The 22841-nt window shown below is 37.8% G+C and overlaps 1 protein-coding gene across 3 annotated transcripts in view; it reads left to right on the top strand.

The window, feature by feature from the left end:
* Nucleotides 1-22841, top strand: part of SEMA3D (semaphorin 3D) — a 244634-nt gene that overhangs the window by 182109 nt on the left and 39684 nt on the right. For all 3 annotated transcript variants that reach the window (XM_066353974.1, XM_066353975.1, XM_066353976.1), the window contains 3 exons: nt 10997-11111; nt 12583-12652; nt 15982-16126. In XM_066353974.1, coding sequence (XP_066210071.1) covers nt 10997-11111; nt 12583-12652; nt 15982-16126 — 330 coding nt within the window. The remainder of the gene's footprint in view (nt 1-10996; nt 11112-12582; nt 12653-15981; nt 16127-22841) is intronic.

The raw sequence follows: 22841 nt of genomic DNA, 5'->3' as shown, positions 1-22841 counted from the left end.
CCTTGAAAGCCTCTCCAGAGTTGATTGCTTTAACCACTGTGTTCGATTCCTGACATCCAAGGTTTTGTGCGCTTTTTCTTCTCCTCTCCTTAGTTTGAGATGTTTGAGTTTGTATAGTTGTGCTTCTTCTACTATGGATGTATTTCAAGTTTATTAGAAGAGGAAGTAGAAGAGTCATTATTTTCTGTATGTTTTTATATTTTAGTGGCCAGAACTTTTGGGGGCATCCCAATGTAACAATTAACATGACACAGAGGGTTAGCATATTGCAAAAGAAGACCCAGGCTGAAAAGGAAAACGAAACAGTTTTCTGATTTGATTCAGTGGTATAGTTCACTATCTTTCATTAGTTCATTTATATATTAAAACATCTTCATTTAAGCTCTTCCTCTCAGTATAAAAAATGATTTAATATAGTATAATGGAATGCCCTTCTAACAAGACTCTTAAGATTTTATTCCAGGTTTTGGGTTATTTTAGGTGAGAGGAAGGGAGATAGTGAGGCAGGTTCCCACAGCTAACTGGGGTCCACCCAGCAACCCCATTGAGGCTGATGCTTGAGTAGCACTGAGCTACTTTTTGCACCTGAGGCTGATGTGCTCCAGTGGAGCTATCCTCAGAGCCAGGGGCCATGCTCAAACCAATCAAGCCACTGGCTGTGGGAGAGGAAGAGGGAGAGAATGGAAAGAAGGAAGGGGGGAAAAGCAGATGGTCACTTCTCCTGTGTGCCCTGACCGGGAATTGAACCCAAAATGTCCATACACTGGGCTGACGCTCTATCCACTGAGCCACCAGCCAGGGCCCTAGCTTTTACTTACTGTTTCTCTCACACCAAAATCATAATTTCAAGCTTCTAAATCGGCCACCTGTGTTTGGATTAGTCTTATTATTATTTACTAATACATATGCATATAGACCATCCTTATTAAGTTTACAGAGATTCTAAAATCTATCCCTAGAAATAACTTGGTGAAGATTAAGGCAGCAAAGAAAGAAGTAGATTAGAGAGTAGCTCCAAAGTGTCAGTGGCTGTGATCATATCCCCAGTACTTCCTGCTGCAAATAGGTCTTCAGGAGATTTGAAGACATATCTCAACACAAGACTATTAAAAATCTGCTAGGCACAGCTGTTATTATAAATGGCATATCAGATAAAAAATATGAATGATGTGTTGAAATATAACAAGCATTACATCGAAAACACAAGAGCATTAAATTGCCCTAATCTTATTTGTTGAATTTGGAGAAAGGGTCAACTGTGTATTTGCCTCAGTATGACCATTTCAGCTGTGAAAAAAACATTTTCACTGATTTAGATTACTGTAGTATTTAGATCACACTTCACAGGAAGATGGGCAGACTTGGTTCAAGTAGAATGTCTGAGATTCAATGTTACTAATGGGTAAAACTGGGGAGAGGGTGCACAAAAAATGCACAGAATTATATTTTTCAGTGTTTCAGGGCATTCCTGCATAAAGATGCCCAAGAACAGCATTAGGCCAAAGAACTAAATTTTAAGTAAAGAAGAATTTACAACCTCTGACTCCAGCGTCTAACCTTTTTTTTTAAAGTGCTTAAAGCAGAGGTAATCAACCTTTTTATATCTACCGCCCACTTTTGTATCTGTTAGTAGTAACATTTTCTAACCACCCTCCGGTTGCACAGTAATGGTGATTTATAAAATAGGGAAGTAACTTTACTTTATAAAATTTATAAAGCAGAGTTACAGCAAGTTAAAGCATATAATAATAATTACTTACCAAGTACTTTGTGTCGGATTTTCGCTAAATTTGGCAGAATAAATCTTTACAAAATAACTTACTATAGTTAAATCTATCTTATTATTTATACTTTGATTGCTCCGCTACTGCCCACCATGAGAGCTGGAACGCCCACTAGTGGGCAGTAGGGTCCAGGTTGACTACCACTGGCTTAAGGCATGTCATTCTCCAAGGTTTACTGATTTCAAAAGCCTGGTGTCCTTTCTCTTAAACTCATCAGTTTGGTTACAGAGTTCTCAATGCACATCCATGCTTTAATAGACTAGAATATGCTCACAAATGTCTCGGAGATTTTGTTGATTTATAAAATCTTCAGGATTTAAGAGTGTAGGAGCTGATAGTCAATCACTACATGTTCCATAAGCTTCTGTTTCGCAATACACAGGTGAGAATGACAATATTTATAAAGTGCTGAGCGATCCCCAAAGATGGTATACAGAGATAAAATTGTGTTTAACGGATGAACCCAGAATAGTGACCCAAAGGTCAGAAGACACACTCAATAAAAGTTCATTTGTGACAGTTTGTAGCTACTCTACATGTCTATGTAAGATTTATAAGGATGTAAATTTGCTGGGAGAGTAGAAGGAAAATGAAATCACCAGTAACTTGCCTCATGACTGATCTACCCATCAGTAGTTACTATGATTAGAAGATGTATTTCATAACATGCAACCATCACCCAATCAAATAACTCAGAAATACTATATTTTAAAGTTGCTGAAAGATTATAAATTGTGTTTTGTTTCATTTTTCATTTTTCTTCTTTTCTTTTATAGTAATCACTTTGAAATTTAAAAATATATTTCAAACATACAAAAAGCTAAAGAATAAGAAAACAGGGACCCCCTGCACTCACCACCCAGACTGAACCCCTGTGGTCGGGCTTGTTTACATTTAACTTCTTTGTTTCATCTGCATCTTTGTGTAGAGGATGTCAAGGCTTTTGGTAATCTGACCACAAAAAAGCTGTGATAAATTGAGTGGAGACACACAGGAGTGAAGGGTGACTAAAAGCTGCTGATTCTGACATCTCAATAATAAATCTATTGTGTTAGTGAGAGGTTGTGTTCTTTAGAACTTCACAAAAATAAGCAAGGAGGTGACAGTTTCATACAAAAGTGGTTACCTCCCTTTCAGCCCTCATCTGGGTTTAAGTTCTCAGGGAGGATTGTGTGGATTTGCAAACAAATCTAGGGATAGAGAGCTAGTCAACAAAGTCAGCCAACTGACACTTCCCTCCAGGAGAAACACTTGTGAATTGAACTCTGCCGTCCAGGTCATGCTTCTGGATGTCTGCAAGAGTTACTGTCCAGTCATTAAATGCTTATAATCCATTCCTGAGAGCTATTATCCCCAAAACTACACTTGTTTCCTTGCTGACAGCAGGTGGCTTTCATCTTTGATCTGGATCTTTTAAAAAAAATCTTTTTATTTCTTGAGTGGCCAGGGAATGCTGCTAGATGGGTAGGCAAGAAAATTTGAAGATTCTTGTGTTCAAAGGATTGAAATTTCCATTTGTCAGGTTAAAAAATATGCAAGCCCGGTATAAATCCCTTTTCTGTCCAACAAATTTGGAGCTAGTATAATAGAATTTTTTCAGGGTTTGTCTTGCATGTGGATGCTCATTGCAATTTGAAAGAGAAACCATGTTTGAAAATGGACATTTTTTGCTGCTTTTATCTAATACAGTGTTAGAAGGAAAATTGGACTGCCCCTTTTTATGATGAAGTAGTGATGTGTATACCATTTAAAGAAATGTTAAGCAAATATTTAATCTCTCTCTTTACTCATTTAGCAAAATAATTTGAGCAACTACTCTGTGTTAGGGTAAGAGCAGTAAACCAAACATAGTCCCTGGCATTACATTCATGGCAGTTGATATATATATATATATATATTATATATTGAATCAACACTGTCTTTGGTATTTATTGCTGACTCTCTCAAAATATACAATTAGGCAATGAAAATTTAATAAATGAGTATGTAAGAAGAAGAACACATTAAAATATAAAGGTTTTGACTAGAGCTCTGGTTAGTAAAATTGGGGCTCTGCTAAAAAAACGCATAAAGGCTACGAGTGTGAATTTAAAAAGTTATAAATCAACGGTCATGTGAAAGATGAAGAGATAACTTACCTTGCCTTTTTAAATACATTTAAAACTATCTTTCTTTTTAAATAATTTCTGATGACGTATTTTCTCACTGGAATACTACTATACATTAACACATGATTCGTTATTACATTAAAATGAATTATCAATATTTCCTCATTCATATTAACACCTGGGTTTATATTTATTAAATGATCTGAGGGCATTAGCATTAACAATAAAAATCATATCTAGATAAAGCTGCCTTCACATCTGCAGACATATGACATCATCCAATAGCTGCCACACAGATTGCTTTTATTATTGAGCAATGATAATTAATAGCAGCACCATGCACAAAATGTAATTATACATGTTTCTAGAAGGTTATTATATAAAATATGTATTTATTTTCTTAAAATAAAACTTATTTCATTCTTTGTTAATTACCAAATCTTTAGTAATTTTTTTAGTAATTGTTTATTGTGTACTAAATAACATACAGATGCTTTGCCTGGTATTATAAAGTCTTTCTTGATTTTAGCCCAATTTACTTTTTTTTTTTGGCAGAGAGACAGAGAGTGGGACAGCTAGGGACAGAAAGAGAAAGAGATGAGAAGCATTAATTCTTCATTGTGACACCTTAGTTGTTCATTGATTGCTTTCTCATATGTGCTTTGACCAGGGGGGACACGGCAGACCACATGACCCCTTGCTCAAGCCAACACTCACTGGCTTAAGCCAGCAATCTTTGGGCTCAAGTCAGCGACCCCTGCGCTTAAGCTGGTGAGCGGCCCACCCTCCGCAACCGCCCCCCCCCCACTTCTGCTCAAGCCGGATGAGCCAAACTCAAGCCAGTGACTTTGAGGCTTCGAACCTGGGTCCTCTGTATTCCAGTCCAATGCTCTATCCACTGCGCCACCACCTGGTCAGGCCAATTCACTCTTAGAACATTTTCTTCCACTATTTCAGTTCAATCCATTCTTTATCTACACACAGTTTGTCCTGGTTCTTTATATATGTTCTGAATTATTCCACCTGTTGTCTTTTCCCCCTGGTTTCCATCACTTAGAGTATTTCCTGAGCTGATCTCTGCATGTCTGAACCTACCTATTCCTTTAAAGATCATATTAAATCTAAGTCTTCAATGAAGCCTGTCCTTAATTTCCAACTAAAAACATAAATTCAGAGTAAACTCAAATTCTTTGATATTTATCTATAGTTTTATTTATACTTTTCTTTCTAAAGACTTTTATCAATTTTATCTTGTGTCTTTAGTCACTAATTATTAGACATGTATTTATTAAAGGGTGTTTAATAGGTAAGAAGTGGGGTGTTAGTGACATATTTGGAGTAGACAGATGTTGGGTAAAAGGAATAAGGAAGTACATTTTCTGATGAGTAAAAACTGTTAGAAAATAAACTGGATATTCTTTTGCTTTTTACTATTACCATGTGTCAGCAGCTCTAAACAGTAGCAGTGCCAAAATCCAACAGCCAGAAAGTCTTTTGCTTGTCCAAGTTCTACATAAATGGTTTCCATTGTGTTTGTATTATGTGTATGTGCACATATATGTATAGTCAGCTTCCAACACACATGAGCTCAGCTATATGCATATTCTAAGAGTAAGTTCACACCTGGCTGGTGACACAGTGGGTAGAGTGTTGTCCTGGAGCACTGGAGTCACAGGTTGGATACGTGCGCTTGAGCCCCAGAGTTGCTGGGCTGAGGCATATCTGAGAAGTCAGTGGGTGCACAACTAAGTGGAACAACGTTGTGATTATTCTGTCTTTCTCTTTTCTCTCTCTTTCTCCCTTCCTTTTGCTCAAGGAAAAAAAAGTTTACAATGACTTGGCATCATTTAAAATTTAAAACAGCAAGATGAAGTGTTAAGTGCAAATTTTAGTTCATAAATGAAAATATTATTTAATTGGGGTGTTTTAAATTTCAAATTTATTTTTTAATTATTTGTTGTAAACCTAAAGAACAATTAAATAAAATTATTAGGTAATAATTATACAGAGCTATTACTGAAAATAATTCAGTTGTTTACAGATAGGGATATAAAACATGATGAACAACCGTGTGTCATAGTACACCCTTGGCATTAGGTGCTAAAGCTAGAAAGGTAGTCAGGGTCTCCCATCTCAGGGACCTTAACTGCCTTCTCAACTATCCTCCTAATCTAAGAGGTTTCTCTGATTTGCTTTGTTACTATCATTATTCCCCATAATACTTAACTTCCTTTTCCCACTTTATTCAAGAATAGCAGCTATTTATATGACTTTCAGTAATCCTGTTTGAAGTAGTCATTTAGGTGCTTTTCTCTAATTTCATTTAATTTTCAGAGATAAAAGAAGCACTGGGAAGGCACTGCCTAAAAATTCAGACTTGAAATTTGACAGTGAACTTCTTATTAACTTTACAGGCCATAGATTACATGAAGGATGAAACTTTTTGTCATGTTTATATTTAAAAGCAAATACATTTATAGAAATAGTGGCCACAAAAATAATTTTTGGAAGTCAAAATTAAGTACTTAATATATTTATACTGTAAAATAGTCTAATTCTGTTTATTATAAGCATAGTAGATTTAGTTGAGTCAAACAAAAAAATCATATTAATTTAGTGTTTATAGAGATAAATTAAAAATAAGAAATACAGGGTGTGGCAAAAGTAGGTTACAGTTATGAGAAACTCTGAGTTTATTATTACATTGCTATTTATTAATTACTGTATTATTTTCCATATGAACAACTGTCAATCTACTTTTCCCCTACCTTGTATATGTCTTTGTGGTGAACTACTTAGTAGTGTAACCATGTTGGGTTGGCTGACAGAAGAAACACTAAAAATTATTAAAGACGGGCAATAGTGACAAGTAACAAAAGCAGGCTTAGAATTCTGAATGCAGTTTTTCAATGACTTTTCAGGTAGAGATAAAAAGAATTATTATTACAATAGTCAATGTAAGGAAACAGGTGAAAACAACAACAACAACAAAAAAAACCAAAATAATAGATCTCTACCAGAAGATTCAAGAAATGAAAGGAAATTCAAACCTAAACTAGGAATACTAAATGCTCACAAGAAAGCACATTCTCAGACCAGGAGAAAATAAAAGGAAAGTGGAAACAGGCTACTGACAATCTATACAGAAGAGACAAAAGGATGACAGGTACCTCTGAGGAAGACTCCTCTGAGGAAGAGCCTGCAATTCTAGAAAGGGAAGAGAGAGCTGTCCTGGAAGTACTGGGAAGACAGATCACCAGGGTTAGATGAGCTACCATAGAATCATTTCAAGCCACAAAGATTAAATTTGTCAAAATCTAACTGAATGATAAAGGTGAAGGGAATAAGAAAAATAAGAACTCGTAGACACTGACAACAGTATGGGGTTAGAAGAGGAAAGGGTGGGGGTGGGGAAGACAGAAGAGCAAATGGAGGATAAATGGTGATGGAAGAAGACTTGATGTGGGTGGTGAACACACAGTAGAACATACAGAATATGTATTCTAGAATTGTACACCTTAAACCTATATAATCCTATTAACCAATGTAACCTAATACACTCAATAAAATATTTTAAAAACTATATGCTGAGTGTGGGGCTTTGGGGGAGGGTAAAGGGGATAAATGGTGATGGATTAAGATTTGACTTGGGAAGAGTCAACTCAAAACATGGTGTATAGAATGTGTTGTAGAATTGGACACCTGAAACCTGTATAATTATGTTAACCAAGGTCACCCCAATAAATTCAATTTAAAAAGATTTTCTGTGAAAGAAAAAGTTTCGGCTCAGTCTGTTCTCCATTCTTCATTACTTGAGTATTATGAGGATCTTACTTCATTTCACATTTTCTCATTTCACAGAGTTCTGCAAAGTTCTGTCAGGCACAATTCTCACACAATGGTTTTTAACAAAATGGTAACATCTCAGATGGCATTACATACTAATGTATGTTAGTGAGTTAATGAATGAATTTAGGGAAGACCCAGTAATAAAAAGTTAAGCTATTCTCTCAGACAGAAAGAGAATATAATGAACCTCAGAATAAAGGAAGTAACAGAAAGGAAATTTCATAACTACTTCCATGTTGTTCTCAGTCTCAGCCCCAGGAAGAAATTTGAAATAGAAAACTACTTACCTTTTCCTGAGCAAACCATTTTTCCAGTATAAGAAGCCAAACCCAGGCTTATTTTGAAGGTTTATAGCCTCTCCATATAAAAAAATATTTTAAAAAATTTTCTATACAAAGAAAAAAATTTTAATATGTCAAGAAATATGGAAAACAAAACAATGACCTAAAGACTAGAAATATGTACTATACATCCCACTTTTTAAGAAAAGAGATGCCAAAGAGTGTAGTAACTGTAATAGTACTATTGCTCTGATTTTTCACACAAGTAAAGTGATGCTCAAGGTGTTGCAACAAGGACTTCTACCTTATATGGAGCAAGAAATGCCAGTTGTTTGAGCTGGATTCAGAAACGGAATTGCAAGCATTTTCTGGATGCTGGAATGCCTCAAAGAATTTCAGAAAAGCCCTGGCCAGCTGGCTCAGTGGTAGAGCATCAGACTGGTGTGTGGAAGTCCCGGGTTTGATTTCAGGCTAGGGCACACAAAAGGAGCACCCATCTGCTTCTCTACCCTTTCCCCTTTCCTTTCTCTCCATCTCTCTCTTCCCCTCCTGCAGCCAAGGCTCCACCAGAGCAAAAGTTGGCCCAGGCACTGAGGATGGCTCCATGGCGTCCACCTCAGGTGCTAGAATGTTTCCGGTTGCAATGGAGCAACACCCCAGATGGGCAGTGCATCACCCCTTAGTGGGCTTGCCAAGTGGCTCCTGGTCAGGGGCGTGCAGGAGTCTCTCTCTGCCTCCCCTCTTCTCACTTCAGAAAAATAAAAAAATAAAAGAATTGCAGAAAAAGGTTAGTCTATATTTTATAAACTACAGGAAAGCCTTTGATTGTGTGGGTCATGAGAAGCTATAGGTTGCTCTGAAAGAGATGGGTGTGCCTCAGCACTTCATTGTCCTGATGTGTAACCTGTTTTGGGGACAGGAAGCCACTGTCAGGACAGACTGTGGAGAGTGAGAATGATATCCTATAAACAGAGGTATCAGACAAGAGTCCATTTTATCTCCTTATTTGGTTATTATGTATCCAGAGCATACACGAAAAACTGGGCTAGACTCATAGGCAGGAGGAGTGAAAATTGGAAGAAATATCAATAATTTAAGATATGTAGATGACACCATCTTACCGGACAGAAAGTAGCAATGATTTGAAATGACTTCTGATGACAGTGAAAAAAGATTGTGCCAAAGCAGGACTGCATTTGAGCATCAGGAAGACAAAAATCATGACTACAGAAGAAACAATGTCAACGTAGGCAGTGAAGACATTCAAATTGTTAAAGTTTTGCTTACCTTGGGTTTCAGACATCAATTTAAATGGAAACTACAGCCATGAAATCAAGGGAAGGCTGAGACTTGGAAGGGCAGCAAGGGAAGACTTAGAAAAGGTCATCAAAATTAAAGATGTGGCCCTGGCCAGTTGGTTCAGCGGTAGAGCGTCGGCCTGGTGTGTGGGGGACCCGGGTTCGATTCCCGGCCAGGGCACATAGGAGAAGCGCCCATTTGCTTCTCCACCCCCCCTCTTTCCTCTCTGTCTCTCTCTTCCCCTCCCGCAGCCAAGGCTCCATTGGAGCAAAGATGGCCCGGGCGCTGAGGATGGCTCCTTGGCCTCTGCCCCAGGCGCTAGAGTGGCTCTGGTCGCGGCAGAGCGACGCCCCTGGAGGGGCAGAGCATCGCCCCCTGGTGGGCAGAGCGTCGCCCCTGGTGGGCGTGCCGGGTAGACCCCGGTCGGGCGCATGCGGGAGTCTGTCTGACTGTCTCTCCCCGTTTCCAGCTTCAGAAAAAAAAAAAAAAATTAAAGATTTATTATTACAGATCAAGGCTAAGATCATCACACCCTTGTATTTCCAGTTACTATGTACAGATGCAAAGATTGGATGAAGAAGGCTGATAGGAAAAAAAAAAAAAGATTCATTTGAAACATGGTACTGGAGGAAAGCTCTACAGAGAGCATGGACTGCCAGAAAAACAAACAACAAACAAGTGGCTCCTAGAGCGAATTAAGGCAGAAACAGTGTTGAAATAAAAAATAGCAAAACTGAATGAAGTTGTTCCACTTTGAGCTCATTATGAGAAGGCCGGGTTCTTTGGCAAAGACAATAATACTGGAAAAAATAGAAGGCAGCAGGAAAAGAGGAAAGCAAATGAGAGATGGATTTATTCCATCAAAGAAGCCATGGGCACGAGTCTACAGGAGCTGAGCAGGGCTGCCAAGGCCAGGGCTCCGTGGTCATCACGCATTCATGTCACCAGGAGTGCATGGCACACATACAGCCCTGTTTATTCTATTTAATTGGTTTAAATGCTTATGTTTTACTAGACATCTAAAAAATATGTGTAATGAAATATTTTAGAGTGAAATAAAATATGGAAAAAGAAGATTGCCTTTATATGTATGTTATTATATATGTGCTTATGTTGCCTTGGAGTTTTATTAGTAGGGTACTAAATTTTAAAAAGACTATTTTTAAATATATACTAAAGCATATTTTTAAGGATGCAAACATTGACCTAAATCATATGCATTACATACAAGTCAGTGCTAGCATTTATACAAGTTCGGTATACTAAATACTTCATACATATGTTTCATTTAGTCATCAAAATAACCATCTTTCAAAGCATTACTCATATTTTATCTCTGAGAAAACAGAAACCTAAAGAAGTCAATAGCTTTCTGTAGGTTACTGAGCAAAAATTGGCAGGGATGGGAGCTGATTCCAAACCTGCCTATTTACTTGTAGCCTTGCAGGCATCTACTCATCAGTAGGGGTATGCTGCTTACCCGGCATTCACTTTTCACTTACCCATAAGAAAACCATGTAATGTTGAGTGGCTGAACTGTTTTTCTCCTCATTTGAAAGTTGAAAGGCTGGAAGATGTAGGCTCTGTCTTTGTAAACACTGCCATTACTAAGACACCACCTGTAATCAACACCAGGCATGATAGTAAATCTCTATCTTTATCTTCTTCTTTTCAGAATGATGTAGGAGGACAGCGAAGCCTAATAAACAAATGGACGACTTTTCTTAAGGCCAGATTGATTTGCTCAATTCCTGGAAGTGATGGGGCAGATACTCATTTTGATGAGCTTCGTAAGTCACATGTTTCATTTTTCGTAAAAAATGAGAAGATCTGTCTAATTAATTCAAAATTTATTTTATTTTGACCCCAAATACCCAATTATATAGCCCAGTACAATATGCAGGAGTGGTTCTTACTGAATTTGCACACATAAGGAACACAGAGGTGCACTGCAATGGAGCAATTCTACTCTGTGTAAGTGCCCTCCGAGTTAAGAGGGAAGCAAAACTACAGCAAGAGACAGAAAGACACGGGCTCTGGGACTGTCTGTCCATCCACTCTCCATGGAGTCTTTCACTTTTAGAAGGAGCTACTGTCTGTATGTGGGGAACACCTTGGGTTCCTTATTCTGTGGATGCCCCTGCTGGAGAGCATGGGAGATTTGGTGAACTCTGTCCCTCCAAATTGCTAATAAAAATAATACTCAGAGAAGCGTTAGATAGCGTCTTTCCTTCATTTCTCTCTTTACTCCCCTCAAAGCTAATTCTAGAAGGAACTTTTTCAGTTTCATATAAAGTTAGCATCATTAGCTTTTATCTTCTTGAACTTTGTTGGCAATGTAGAAATGATTGTATTATTGATAATTTTGTCAGTATTGTATTTTACAGTATTAAAGTATTTATTCAATATTCATGGATGATCTCTAATGTTTAATATAAGCATTCTCACCCCTTAATCTTTTAAAAATATTATGTATACATACTTTAGTAACAATGCTGTAAGTAACTAACTCATGTAGCTGTTTTCATACTTTTATCAAATAGATAATTGAATTACTAATAAGTTGACAGAATTAGAGGACAATACTTTTTTACACTGGTGGATAAAAATAACTTATGTCTTTAAGTTTTATTCTTTGTGAAATCACATATTCTTTTTTTTTCTTTTACAGAGACAGAGAGAGGGATAGACAGGGACAGACAGACAGGAACGAAGAGATGAGAAACATCAATCATTAGTTTTGCGTTGCAACACCTTGGTTGTTCATTGATTGCTTTCTCATATGTGCCTTTACTGGGGGGCTACAGCAGAGTGAGTAACCCCTTGCTGGAGCCAGTGACCTTGAGTCCAAGCTGGTGGGCTTTTTCTCAAACCAGATGAGCCCGCGCTCAAGCTGGCGACCTCGGGGTCTCAAACCTGGGTCCTCTGCATCCCAGTCCGACACTCTATCCACTGCACTACCGCCTGGTCAGGCAAATCACATACTCTTAATTGGAAATAGTCATGGAGATGATCAAGGAAGCCATTCAATTTTTAGGGGATTGAAGTTAACACAAGGTTAAATGTCCAACTTCAAGTCATATAGCTAGTAAGAAAACTAGTTTTTTATCCTTAATTTCTTAGATAATAATGTAATGAAATTTACTGTTATTTTCATTTTATATACTGTTTTGAGTCTCAGAAATACTGTATTATTAAAGAAAAAAATATATAAACTCAAAAAATAAAAAAAGGTGAATCATTATTTTTTCCCATTAATAGAAGATATTTACTTACTCCCCACAAGAGATGAAAGAAATCCTGTAGTATATGGAGTCTTTACCACAACCAGGTAAGTTAAAAAAAATGCTTGTAATTCTTCTCGAGAATTGTTATATATAAGTAAGAAAATTCAGTTGTATGTTCTTTTGTCTCTTCCTTTTGCGTAAAGATATACATTCTTTAATTTTTCTTTTCCACCTAGTGTTTTCTAGAAATCTTGTCATATCAATCTATAAAATGTTTCTATGTTTTTTTCACACCAGCCAATTATCCTCTATATCATTTGCCACAATTATTTAAACAGTCTCTTGTACATAGACTTTTCTATTGTTTCCAACCCTTTGCTGGTACGCATAATGCCTGAGTGACTAACCCTGTCCATAAGCCTGTCCCTGTATGAGTAGGTATATCTGTGAACTAAAGTCTCAGACTAAAATTACTGGGTACAAAGGCATACACACATGCTGATCACAATAAATAGATCAAGTTGCATGACAGAGGTTAGTACTAAAGAAATACATGTCTTGGTCTTTAGCTAAATTGTAATCAGGAGATGGAACACTCGACTTTTACAATGTTATCACATGCTATCTTATTTGTGCTTCCTCACTATCCAACAAAGATGGTGTTTGGCTGCTGTTTTCACCATATCACCACACTCTACTAACATAGAGGAAGTTTGTATACTTCTATAAAAAGAGGAGCTGATTAATAGTAAAAATAGAACTAGAACTGAAGGTATTTTCCTAATTTTTGTCACTGTATTCTTTTCTTCATTATGGATAATACTGTCCAATACCTGTCATTGAATCTCTGGCTTCCTTAAAAGTTTTCCTTGAATTTATGAAACTTTATTGAAGAATATATGGACCTTACTTAATTTTATTTAATATTAATTTTATTTAACTTAGTAACTTACATTGGACTATATTCAAAGTGCATCTTTATTTCTGTTACATATTATAGCTGACTGTACACTCTATAAAATACTTTGCACTTTTTCCACAGCTCTGCTATCAATATTTACCAATGTATATTTATATTAGCACTGGAGAAATTGGCAGCATTGCTATTGATATTAGAGAAATGGTCCTACTGCCTCCTTTTGATTAAAGTATTAAACTATTTTTGTAGGCAGATTATAATTTTATTCCTGTGGCATTACCCTCATTATATATACATTATACTTTACATAGAAACTCAAATGTACTATTGGCTCAGAATATATCAGAAAACAAAATACTAGTTGATTCATTTTAAGATAGAACACTTGAAAAGTGAAAATAAAGAAGATACCCTAAGAAGCTGCTATTTTTGGCTCCCTTTTCCCGCTAATTTATATCTGAACTACAAGGTGCAGGAAGAGCAAGTGCCTGTAGTTACTCAAGTTAAGTATCTCAGCCCTACTCTCTTGGCATCTGTCCATTCACAGAACTGACTTTGAAGTCACCATGTGCTTCACACACAAAGTATAGATATGTGCCAGGGAGATGTCGCCCCAAGATATATAGTTCTCTTTTTCTCCTACCAAATTTCTGCCCACCCAGAGTGTGAAGTTACAGGTCAACTCTTTGTTCTTGGTGTACTTCGTCATCTTATTTTTAATGTTGCCCTGAAGACTGAGGTAATGTTGGAATGCACGTCACAGCCTTTGTTCAATGAGAAGATGTAATTAATCTACAATAACAGCAATGTCAGTAAGCATGGTGCATCATCCCTTTAAAATATCATAGGCAGATCATGTGATTTTATGGGAACATCCCCACCCTTCCTATCAGCTAGTTTTCTTCCAGATGGCTGTTTACTGTCAATGTTCCCCATTAATGTCATTCTAAGAATATTAATGAGTGAGTTACTCCTGCTAAGAGAACTCTTAGCTCATTTGTTTAGCATTGAGATGATGTGTCTCTTAGGTCATTAAGAGTGATCTTGAGGTTTTTTTTGTATTTTTCCAAAGTGAGAAACAGGAGTGAGGGAGGAGACAGACAGACTCCCGCATGCGCCTGACCGGGATCCACCCGGAATGCCCACCAGGGGGCAATGTTCAGCCCCTCTGGAGCATTGCTCCATTGCAATCAGAGCCATTCTAGCACCTGAGGCAGAGGCCATGGAGCCGTCTTCAGCACCCAGGCCAACTTTGCTCCAATGGACCCTTGGCTGCAGGAAGGGAAGAGAGAGATAAAGAAAAAAGAAAAGAGAAAGGGTGGAGAAGCAGATGGGTGCTTCTCCTGTGTGCCCTCTCCTGGAATTGAACCCAGGACGTCCACATGCCAATCCTCTACCACTGAGCCAACCGGCCAGGGCAAGAGTGATCTTGTTTTTAAGAACAGGAATCACTGAAATTTTAGATTCAGAAAAAATGTATTTTAATTTCAAGAAATAAAACAAAAACGGAACATACCATGGCCGTGTAAGTTTTAATCATTAGTTAGAAAAATGTTGTTGGATTCCCATAGAGCTTTTCTGCCTCTTAATTATATGTGCTGCAATCCTATGTAATTATGATTAATTTTTAGCATGAGATAAATACATATGTAAATTCAAATTCAAGAAGGAGCAAAAAAAGAGTGTTTCAACAGATTTAAATTAATAATTTTTTTGTGTGTGTGACAGAAACAGAGAGACAGGGAGAGGGACTGATAGGGACAGACAGACAGGAAGGGAGAGAGATGAGAAGCATCAATTCTTTGTTGTGGCACCTTAGTTGTTCATTGATTGCTTTCTCATATGTGCCTTGACCAGGGGGCTACAGCAGACCGAGTGACCCCTTGCTCAAGCCAGCAACCTTGGGCTCAAGCTGGTGAGCCTTGCTCAAACCAGATGAGCTGGGGCTCAAGCTGGAGTCCCTGGGGTCTTGAACTTGAGTCCCTGTGCTACCGCCTGGTCAGGCTAAATTCATAAAAATTATATAAGGACATTAATAGCCAGAATTTATGGACAGTCACTTACTTAAAGAAAAGACACATAATTATTAATTACTTGTCTAAATTTTTCCATTAAAAAAAAGTAGGTAATGTACTTTTTTATTTTGTAAGTTCCTTAAAAGGCATTATGGTATAATAATCAAATAAAATTCAAGAGCATGTAGATAAATATAATACTTTTTTCTACATGTTTCTTTCTATCCTCTGGTTTTTCTAGGAAATTCTTATCTATCCATCAAATGTCAATTTAGATGCCACTTACTTCCTGAACACTTACAGAACAGCCCAGTTTGTTGCTGCTTAGCTTACTGTAATTGCTTGTAATGAAATTGTTAATACACTTTATTCAGGGAGCTAGAAGCTCCTCGACCACATGCCTATATTTTATCTGTAGCACCTGTCCTACACTTACTTGTGCTCAGTAAGTGTCCAGTGAATGAACCAGCAAAGGATTGAATCATGTTCTTTCTTTCAGCTCCATCTTCAAAGGCTCTGCTGTTTGTGTGTATAGCATGGCTGACATCAGAGCGGTTTTTAATGGCCCGTATGCTCACAAGGAAAGTGCAGACCATCGCTGGGTGCAGTATGATGGAAGGATTCCTTATCCCCGACCTGGCACTGTATGTATCCAATTTAATAATCTTTCTTATGCCCAGTTTCTCTTATCTAAATTTATTGTAATAAACTATGTTCTTCACCACAGCAACAAGCACTGTGAATTTTTAAAATAACTGTTATTTATAGTAGTGTTTTAGCATTTTCATCCTTTACTGGCATTTATTATTTTTCTTTTGAGTAAGAATTTTGAGGAATACAGGAAACAATGAACTCTATCTTAAAGTGCAGACTATGATGAGACTGTAGTGCTTATCTTCAATAAGTCTACACAATCCTTCAATAAGTATACACATCTTAGATTTAGTATCTAGAATGACAAATATTCTAAATTAGATGGAAATGCCACATAGTATTTATTCCCCAAATACAGCAATATATATAGTCCGAGTCCCCACTTGTATTTTTAAAAGACTACATCAATTATAAAGACATATTTAAATGATCTCCTTTCTTATTATGCATTTATCTTGTTTTTATTATGTTGTACCCAGGGAAATTATGCATATTTTAGATGGCAAAGAGACCTAGAGATACCTGGGTCCAAAATTTCATCAGATAATATAAATCATGTTTAAACACAAATGAAACAAGAAATGTGTTTTAAGCCCTGGCCAATTGACTCAGTAGTAAAGCATTGGCCCAGCGTGTGGAAGTCCCAGGTTTGATTCCCGGCCAGGGCACACAGGAGAAGCAACCATCTGCTTCTCCACCCTTCCTCCTCTCCTTTCTCTCTGTCTCTCTCTTCCCCTCCCACAGCCCAGGCTCCAGTGGAGCAAAAATTGGCCCAGGTGCTGAGGATGGCTCCATGACCTCCAACTCAGGTGCTAGAGTGGTTCTGATTGCAGAGGAGCAATGCCCCAGATGGGCAGAGCATGGGAGGGCATGCCAGGTGGATCCCCGTCAGGCACATGCAGGAGTCTGTCTGTCTTCCTCCCCTCCCTCACATTCTCACTTCGAAAAACTACCAAAAAAAATGTGCTTTACAGTTTATGTTTATGCATCTGTTTAAAAAAAAACTCTGCAGTTTAAAATCAGTATGTGCATTATAAATTAAGGCTTTTGTTTGTTCTGTTGATGTAATTAAAACAATTTATTTAAATATTTTAGGATTGAACCATTATTATATTGTTCTATTCAATATATATTGAATATTAAATATTATATTGAACCGATATAAAGAAAAAATCTTTTTTTAAAATTTAGGATTTATTGTATTTCAATCAAGAGGTCTAAAATAATCACCGGAATCTCTGAAAAAAGTTGACTTAACCCGTCTAATTCTATTGAATTGTGCCTGTTCATTCTTAAAGGGCAGAACAGCTGGTAGCCAGGCTTTCTGAATTCTCTTTTACTCATCCTGTTATATAACCTAATTAAATTTGAAAAACACATTTTACAACCATATCTATTTCCTCTTCATAATTCCTCAGTATAAATATGTCTCAGGGATGTGTCTAGACTGATCATAAGGTCATCACAACTTCTGCGGAAATAATTTTTTTGCAAATAATATTATGGTATTCATGATTCCCTTTATTTTTGTTGTACACCAAAGATTACTTGATCATTTTATTTTTATATTTAACAGTAACTTAGGGTGTGGATACTCTTCTAAAGGTTTTACAAACCTTAACTTAATTTTCAAAATAAATATGAAGTGCTATTATTATTAATGCTGTTTTACAGGTGAGGAGTCTCAGGCACAAACAGGTGCAGTAACTTGCCCAGAGTCACAAAGCTAGTGAGTGGTGCAGCTGAGCTATCAACCCAGACACTTAGAAGGCTCAGTCCAAACCCTTAGCGCGTGTACTAAGATACTATATTAAAATTTTTGATGTTACATTTATTTTCCCTTTCCATAGAAGATCTTTTACCAAATATACATTACACACACATACACACACATAACTCATATATAATGAATACATTATATATATTTGGGGGATAAGGAGAAGTATTAAAATTCAGAGGGAATTCTAGCTGGGGAAATTTTATCGTGTTAGGATTCTAGGGTTAATTATCATAGACTGTCACATTCTGAACTGTTTCGTCATGAATTTGTTTTAATTGTTTTATTATTTTATTTTATAGTGAGAGAGAGAGAGAGAAAGAGAAAGAGGGACAGATAAGGGAAGACAGGAAGGGAGAGGGATGAGAAGCATCAACACATAGTTGTGTCACTTTAGTTGTTCATTGATTACTTCTCATAGGTTCCTTGACCGGGGGCTCCAACTAAGCCAGTGACCTGTTGCTCAAGCTAGTGACCATGGGGTCATGTTTGTGATCCCATACTCAAGCTGGTGACCCTGTGCTCAAGCTGGTGATCCCACACTCAAGCCAGATGAGCCGGTACTCAAGCTGGTGACCTCGGAGTTTTGAACCTGGGTCCTCAGACTCCAAAGCTGAGGCTCTATCTACTGTGCCATCGCCTGATCAGGTCATGAGTTTGTTTTAAATAATAAAGACTGTGACCATTCAGGCCATTTAAAGAGCATTTTTAATTATCTGAATATTACAGGAGCAAGAATTTGTCACTAGGCCCTGGCCGGTTGGCTCAGTGGTAGAGCGTCGGCCTGGCGTGCAGAAGTCCCGGGTTTGATTCCTGGCCAGGGCACACAGGAGAAGCGCCCATCTGTTTCTCCACCCCTCCCCCTCTCCTTCCTCTCTGTCTCTCTCTTCCCCTCCGGCAGCGAGGCTCTACTGGAGCAAAGATGGCCCGGGTGCTGGGGATGGCTTGGGCGCTGGGGATGGCTCCTCGGCCTCTGCCCCAGGCGCTGGAGTGGCTCTGGTCCCAATGGGGCGATGCCCCGGAGGGGCAGAGCATTGCCCCCTGGTGGGCAGAGGTCGCCCCCTGGTGGGCGTGCCGGGTGGATCCCGGTCGGGCGCATGCGAGAGTCTGTCTGTCTCTCCCCGTTTCCAGCTTCAGAAAAATACAGGAAAAAAAAAAAAAAAAAAGAATTTGGCACTAAAACCATTCACATTAATTATGGAAAAGTATTTGCATATCTGTAAACAGCAGTTGATTCTTATGATACTAAGAAATTGAAATTAATTATCAAAATGATCATTCAGGTTACACTGGGTTCCAGTTCCAGTGTAGCTCAGAGGTGCTGTGGAGGTGGTTTGTCCCCATGTCCCTGCACCTGCCTGAAAGCGTTGTGAATGCCACGTGAAGCTTAAAGACTATTCACATGTCATGTCACTGCCTCATTCGGACTCGGACACTTTCCTGAACTGTGAACGTGTGACGCTACCGTATCAGAACGTGCACGCAAGTGAAGAGGGCTTCCCGTCAACAAGAAAAGAAGCGCCACGTCGTGGTGATCAGGCCAGTCTGGGCTGCTGAGAACTCAAAATATAAATTGTTCACACTGTAGATAGTTTTTTGAAGAGTCAAAATTATCTAGAGAATATGTGGTATTCACACTGCCAAAGAAATGCAGGTACTTTTTATTTTTTTTAACAATTTAAAAAAAGTGAAAAATATTATCAGGCTTAAGGAGGTGCCATTTAACAGTTATTCCTTTCTAAACATCAATATTTCACATTGAATTTCTATGCCCTTTAAAAATATGTAAATATATTTACATCTGAAGCAGAGCTTGGAGGAATATGCCTTATAAATAACATTTTATCCATAGCCCGCCTCAGGCCACTGTTGGTTGAGGAGACAGATACAAAGTCTCCCTTAGGAGAACAGCAGAGCTGTGCTTGATAGGTCCAGTAGATCCTTTTTTATAGAACTTAGATTTTATTTGCTTTATAGTTTTGGTTGAAAGGAGACGGGTTTTTTCTTGTTCTGTACTAAATTCAGATTATGTTAATGCTGGTTTCAGATGGCAAGTAACTATGTGTGTATATATATATATATACACACATACATATATATACACACATATATATATATATATATATATATATATAAAAGGCAGTTTAAAGAATTTTTTAAATAAACCAAAATACTGAGGTATTTTTAAATATATATATATTTTATTTTTTATTTTTGTATTTTTCTGGAGCTAGAAACGGGGAGAGACAGTCAGACAGACTCCCGCATGCGCCCAACCGGGATCCACCCGGCACGCCCACCAGGGGGCGATGCTCTGCTCCTCCGGGGCGTCGCTCTGCTGCGACCAGAGCCACTCTAGCGCCTGGGGCAGAGGCCAAGGAGCCATCCCCAGCACCTGGGCTATCTTTGCTCCAATGGAGCCTCGGCTGCGGGAGGGGAAGAGAGAGACAGAGAGGAAGGAGAGGGGGAGGGGTGGAGAAGCAGGTGGGTGCTTCTCCTGTGTGCCCTGGCCGGGAATCGAACCCGGGACTTCTGCACGCCAGGCCGACGCTCTACCACTGAGCCAACCGGCCAGGGCTTTTAAAATATATTTTATTATCTAATCTTGTCTAATTGATAGTGAAGACCCCCTTCTCCTGAAAGCTTTATGGGCATATCTAGAGAGCAATAGTAGCCAAAGGATATCAATTATTTCTAGGTAACCAGTTATTTTTATATATATTCTCTTTGATATCATTGTGACCAAATATGAAAATGTCTAAAATCATAAATATGTAGGCATTGTTATTTCCTTTTTAAGAAAATTATTTTTAACTTTAGTGAGAGGAAGGGAGGCAGAGAGACAGACTCTCATATGTGCCCTGACTGGGATTCACCAAGAAAGCCTATTAGGGGGTGATGTTCTGCCCATCTGGGGCATTGCTCCGTTACAACTGGAGCCATTTCTTAGTGCCTCAAGTAAAAGTCATTTAGCCACCCTCTGCGCCTGAGGCCAAGTCACTCGAACCAATCAAGTCATGGCTGTGTGTGTGGGGGGAGAGAGAGAGAGAGAAAGGAGAGGGCTGGAAAAGGAGCTGGTCGCTTCTCTGTGTGCCCTGACTGGGAATTGAACCCGTGACATCCACATGCCAGGCCGATACTCTACCACTGAGCCAACTGGCCAGGGCCACCATTGTTATTTTCTAAAATATTTATTTTATTTGCATACAACTTTATTGTAGGATTTTTCACACAATATTCTATATTTGGAGGGTTGGTGCTGAAGTTAGGAACATCATATACTTGATGTAAAAATTTGTTACACAAATATGCTTTTTATAAACTAATCTTACCATTTTAAATAACATTGTATTTATAAAATCATTGAAATTATATTTCTCAGTGTGTCAAGTAACTACACTTATAAAATTTTGAGAATTTAAGAACTGGAATGGATGATACAGACCACATTATTCACCCTCAGTTTACAGAGGAGGAAACTGATGCCCAGATAAGTTGACTCATATTAATTTCCAAACAGCAGAATGAAGAGGAATATTGAAGTTTTCTTACCAGTCTTTTATATTCTCTAATATTCACCTATTCCCTAAATTCACTTGATAGATATGTCACTGCCTGTCCTAGCTAAAATTAACCATTTATTCCTACATAATCTTCTACATTCTCTCTCATATGTTTTTAAGCAGCCTAATTTCAGTAATTTTTAAGTGAAACCATGAATCGTTTTATTTTCTACAAACCTCCAGTTCAGAAATCTTAGTCAAAAATCATTATTTAACATGCCAGACATAGCGATAAGGACTTACATATTACCTCAACACATCTTTACAACCACATAATAATGTAGATATTTTATGGATAAGAAGTCCAATGAGAGTAAACTCATGTTCATAGTCTCATAGTTTATGAAGTGATAAGACAAGAAGTCCAATGAGAGTAAACTCATGTTCATGGTCTCATAGTTTATGAAGTGATAAGACTAATTAAACTTAGATCTACATGAATACAAAGCAAAGGCTGATAACCTCCATGCCATTCTACCTACAAAGTGATAAAAGCAAACAACCAATCAAAACCTTACACTGTTTCCCCAGGAATTGGTCTGTCCTCTGCACAAATAATAATGAAGTATTGAAGCTTTATTGCACTTGTCACTTCTCCTTTCATTGTAATTTGGGGGAACATGTCAGACAAAAACATTGCTGAATAATTTGCTTTCTATGAAAAATCAGAATCTTTACTGAAAGCCACTTTCTACTCAAGTTAGAAAATTTAAATAGATTATTACAAGCCACCTTTGATTTACTTTTTCTGCATACATATTGTTGTTAAAGTTGAGTTCTAGCTTGTTCTCCCAGGAATGCCTTCTGTTGACATTATCACTCAGTGTGCCACTTTCATTGTGCCATGCCTTCTTTAATAGTCTTGAAATAATTATGTAGTTCCTGTGACAAGTCAAACCTACACTCTTAGCCCTACAATGATATCACTACTCTACAATGTTCATTAATAAGCCTGAAAACTCAAGGATGCACGGGAGACTTTGATAGAATTCCTTCACTTCAAAGGATTCTTCTGCCCTCTGGTGTTCAACTAGCATGTCTGAGCAAACTTTATTTTGTTCAGATGGACTCTGGAAAACCATTCATGAACTGCAGGTCTTGGAAATAAAAAGCTCCAAGTGAAATGAAATTGGACTAATGTGCCATACGGTGGATGATGCAGGTTAGATATGGACAACAAACTGAGATCAGGCCAAAAAGAACAGGATGCTAAAAATCTGATAATCTGGGAAATATTGTTAAAGGCAGATTTCTTTTTTCACATTTGATTTATTATAAAGATTTACTTTGTAGTTTTCCTCTGTTTTAATAAAAATTATTTAATTTATGCATGAATTCAAATATTAACGTCTACTAAAAGTGAAT

This window comes from Saccopteryx leptura, chromosome 12 (genome assembly GCF_036850995.1).
Source record: "Saccopteryx leptura isolate mSacLep1 chromosome 12, mSacLep1_pri_phased_curated, whole genome shotgun sequence".
Classification (NCBI taxonomy): domain Eukaryota; kingdom Metazoa; phylum Chordata; class Mammalia; order Chiroptera; family Emballonuridae; genus Saccopteryx; species Saccopteryx leptura.
The sequence above is the reverse complement of the archived record's forward strand: the minus strand, read 5'-3'. Positions and strand labels throughout refer to the sequence as shown.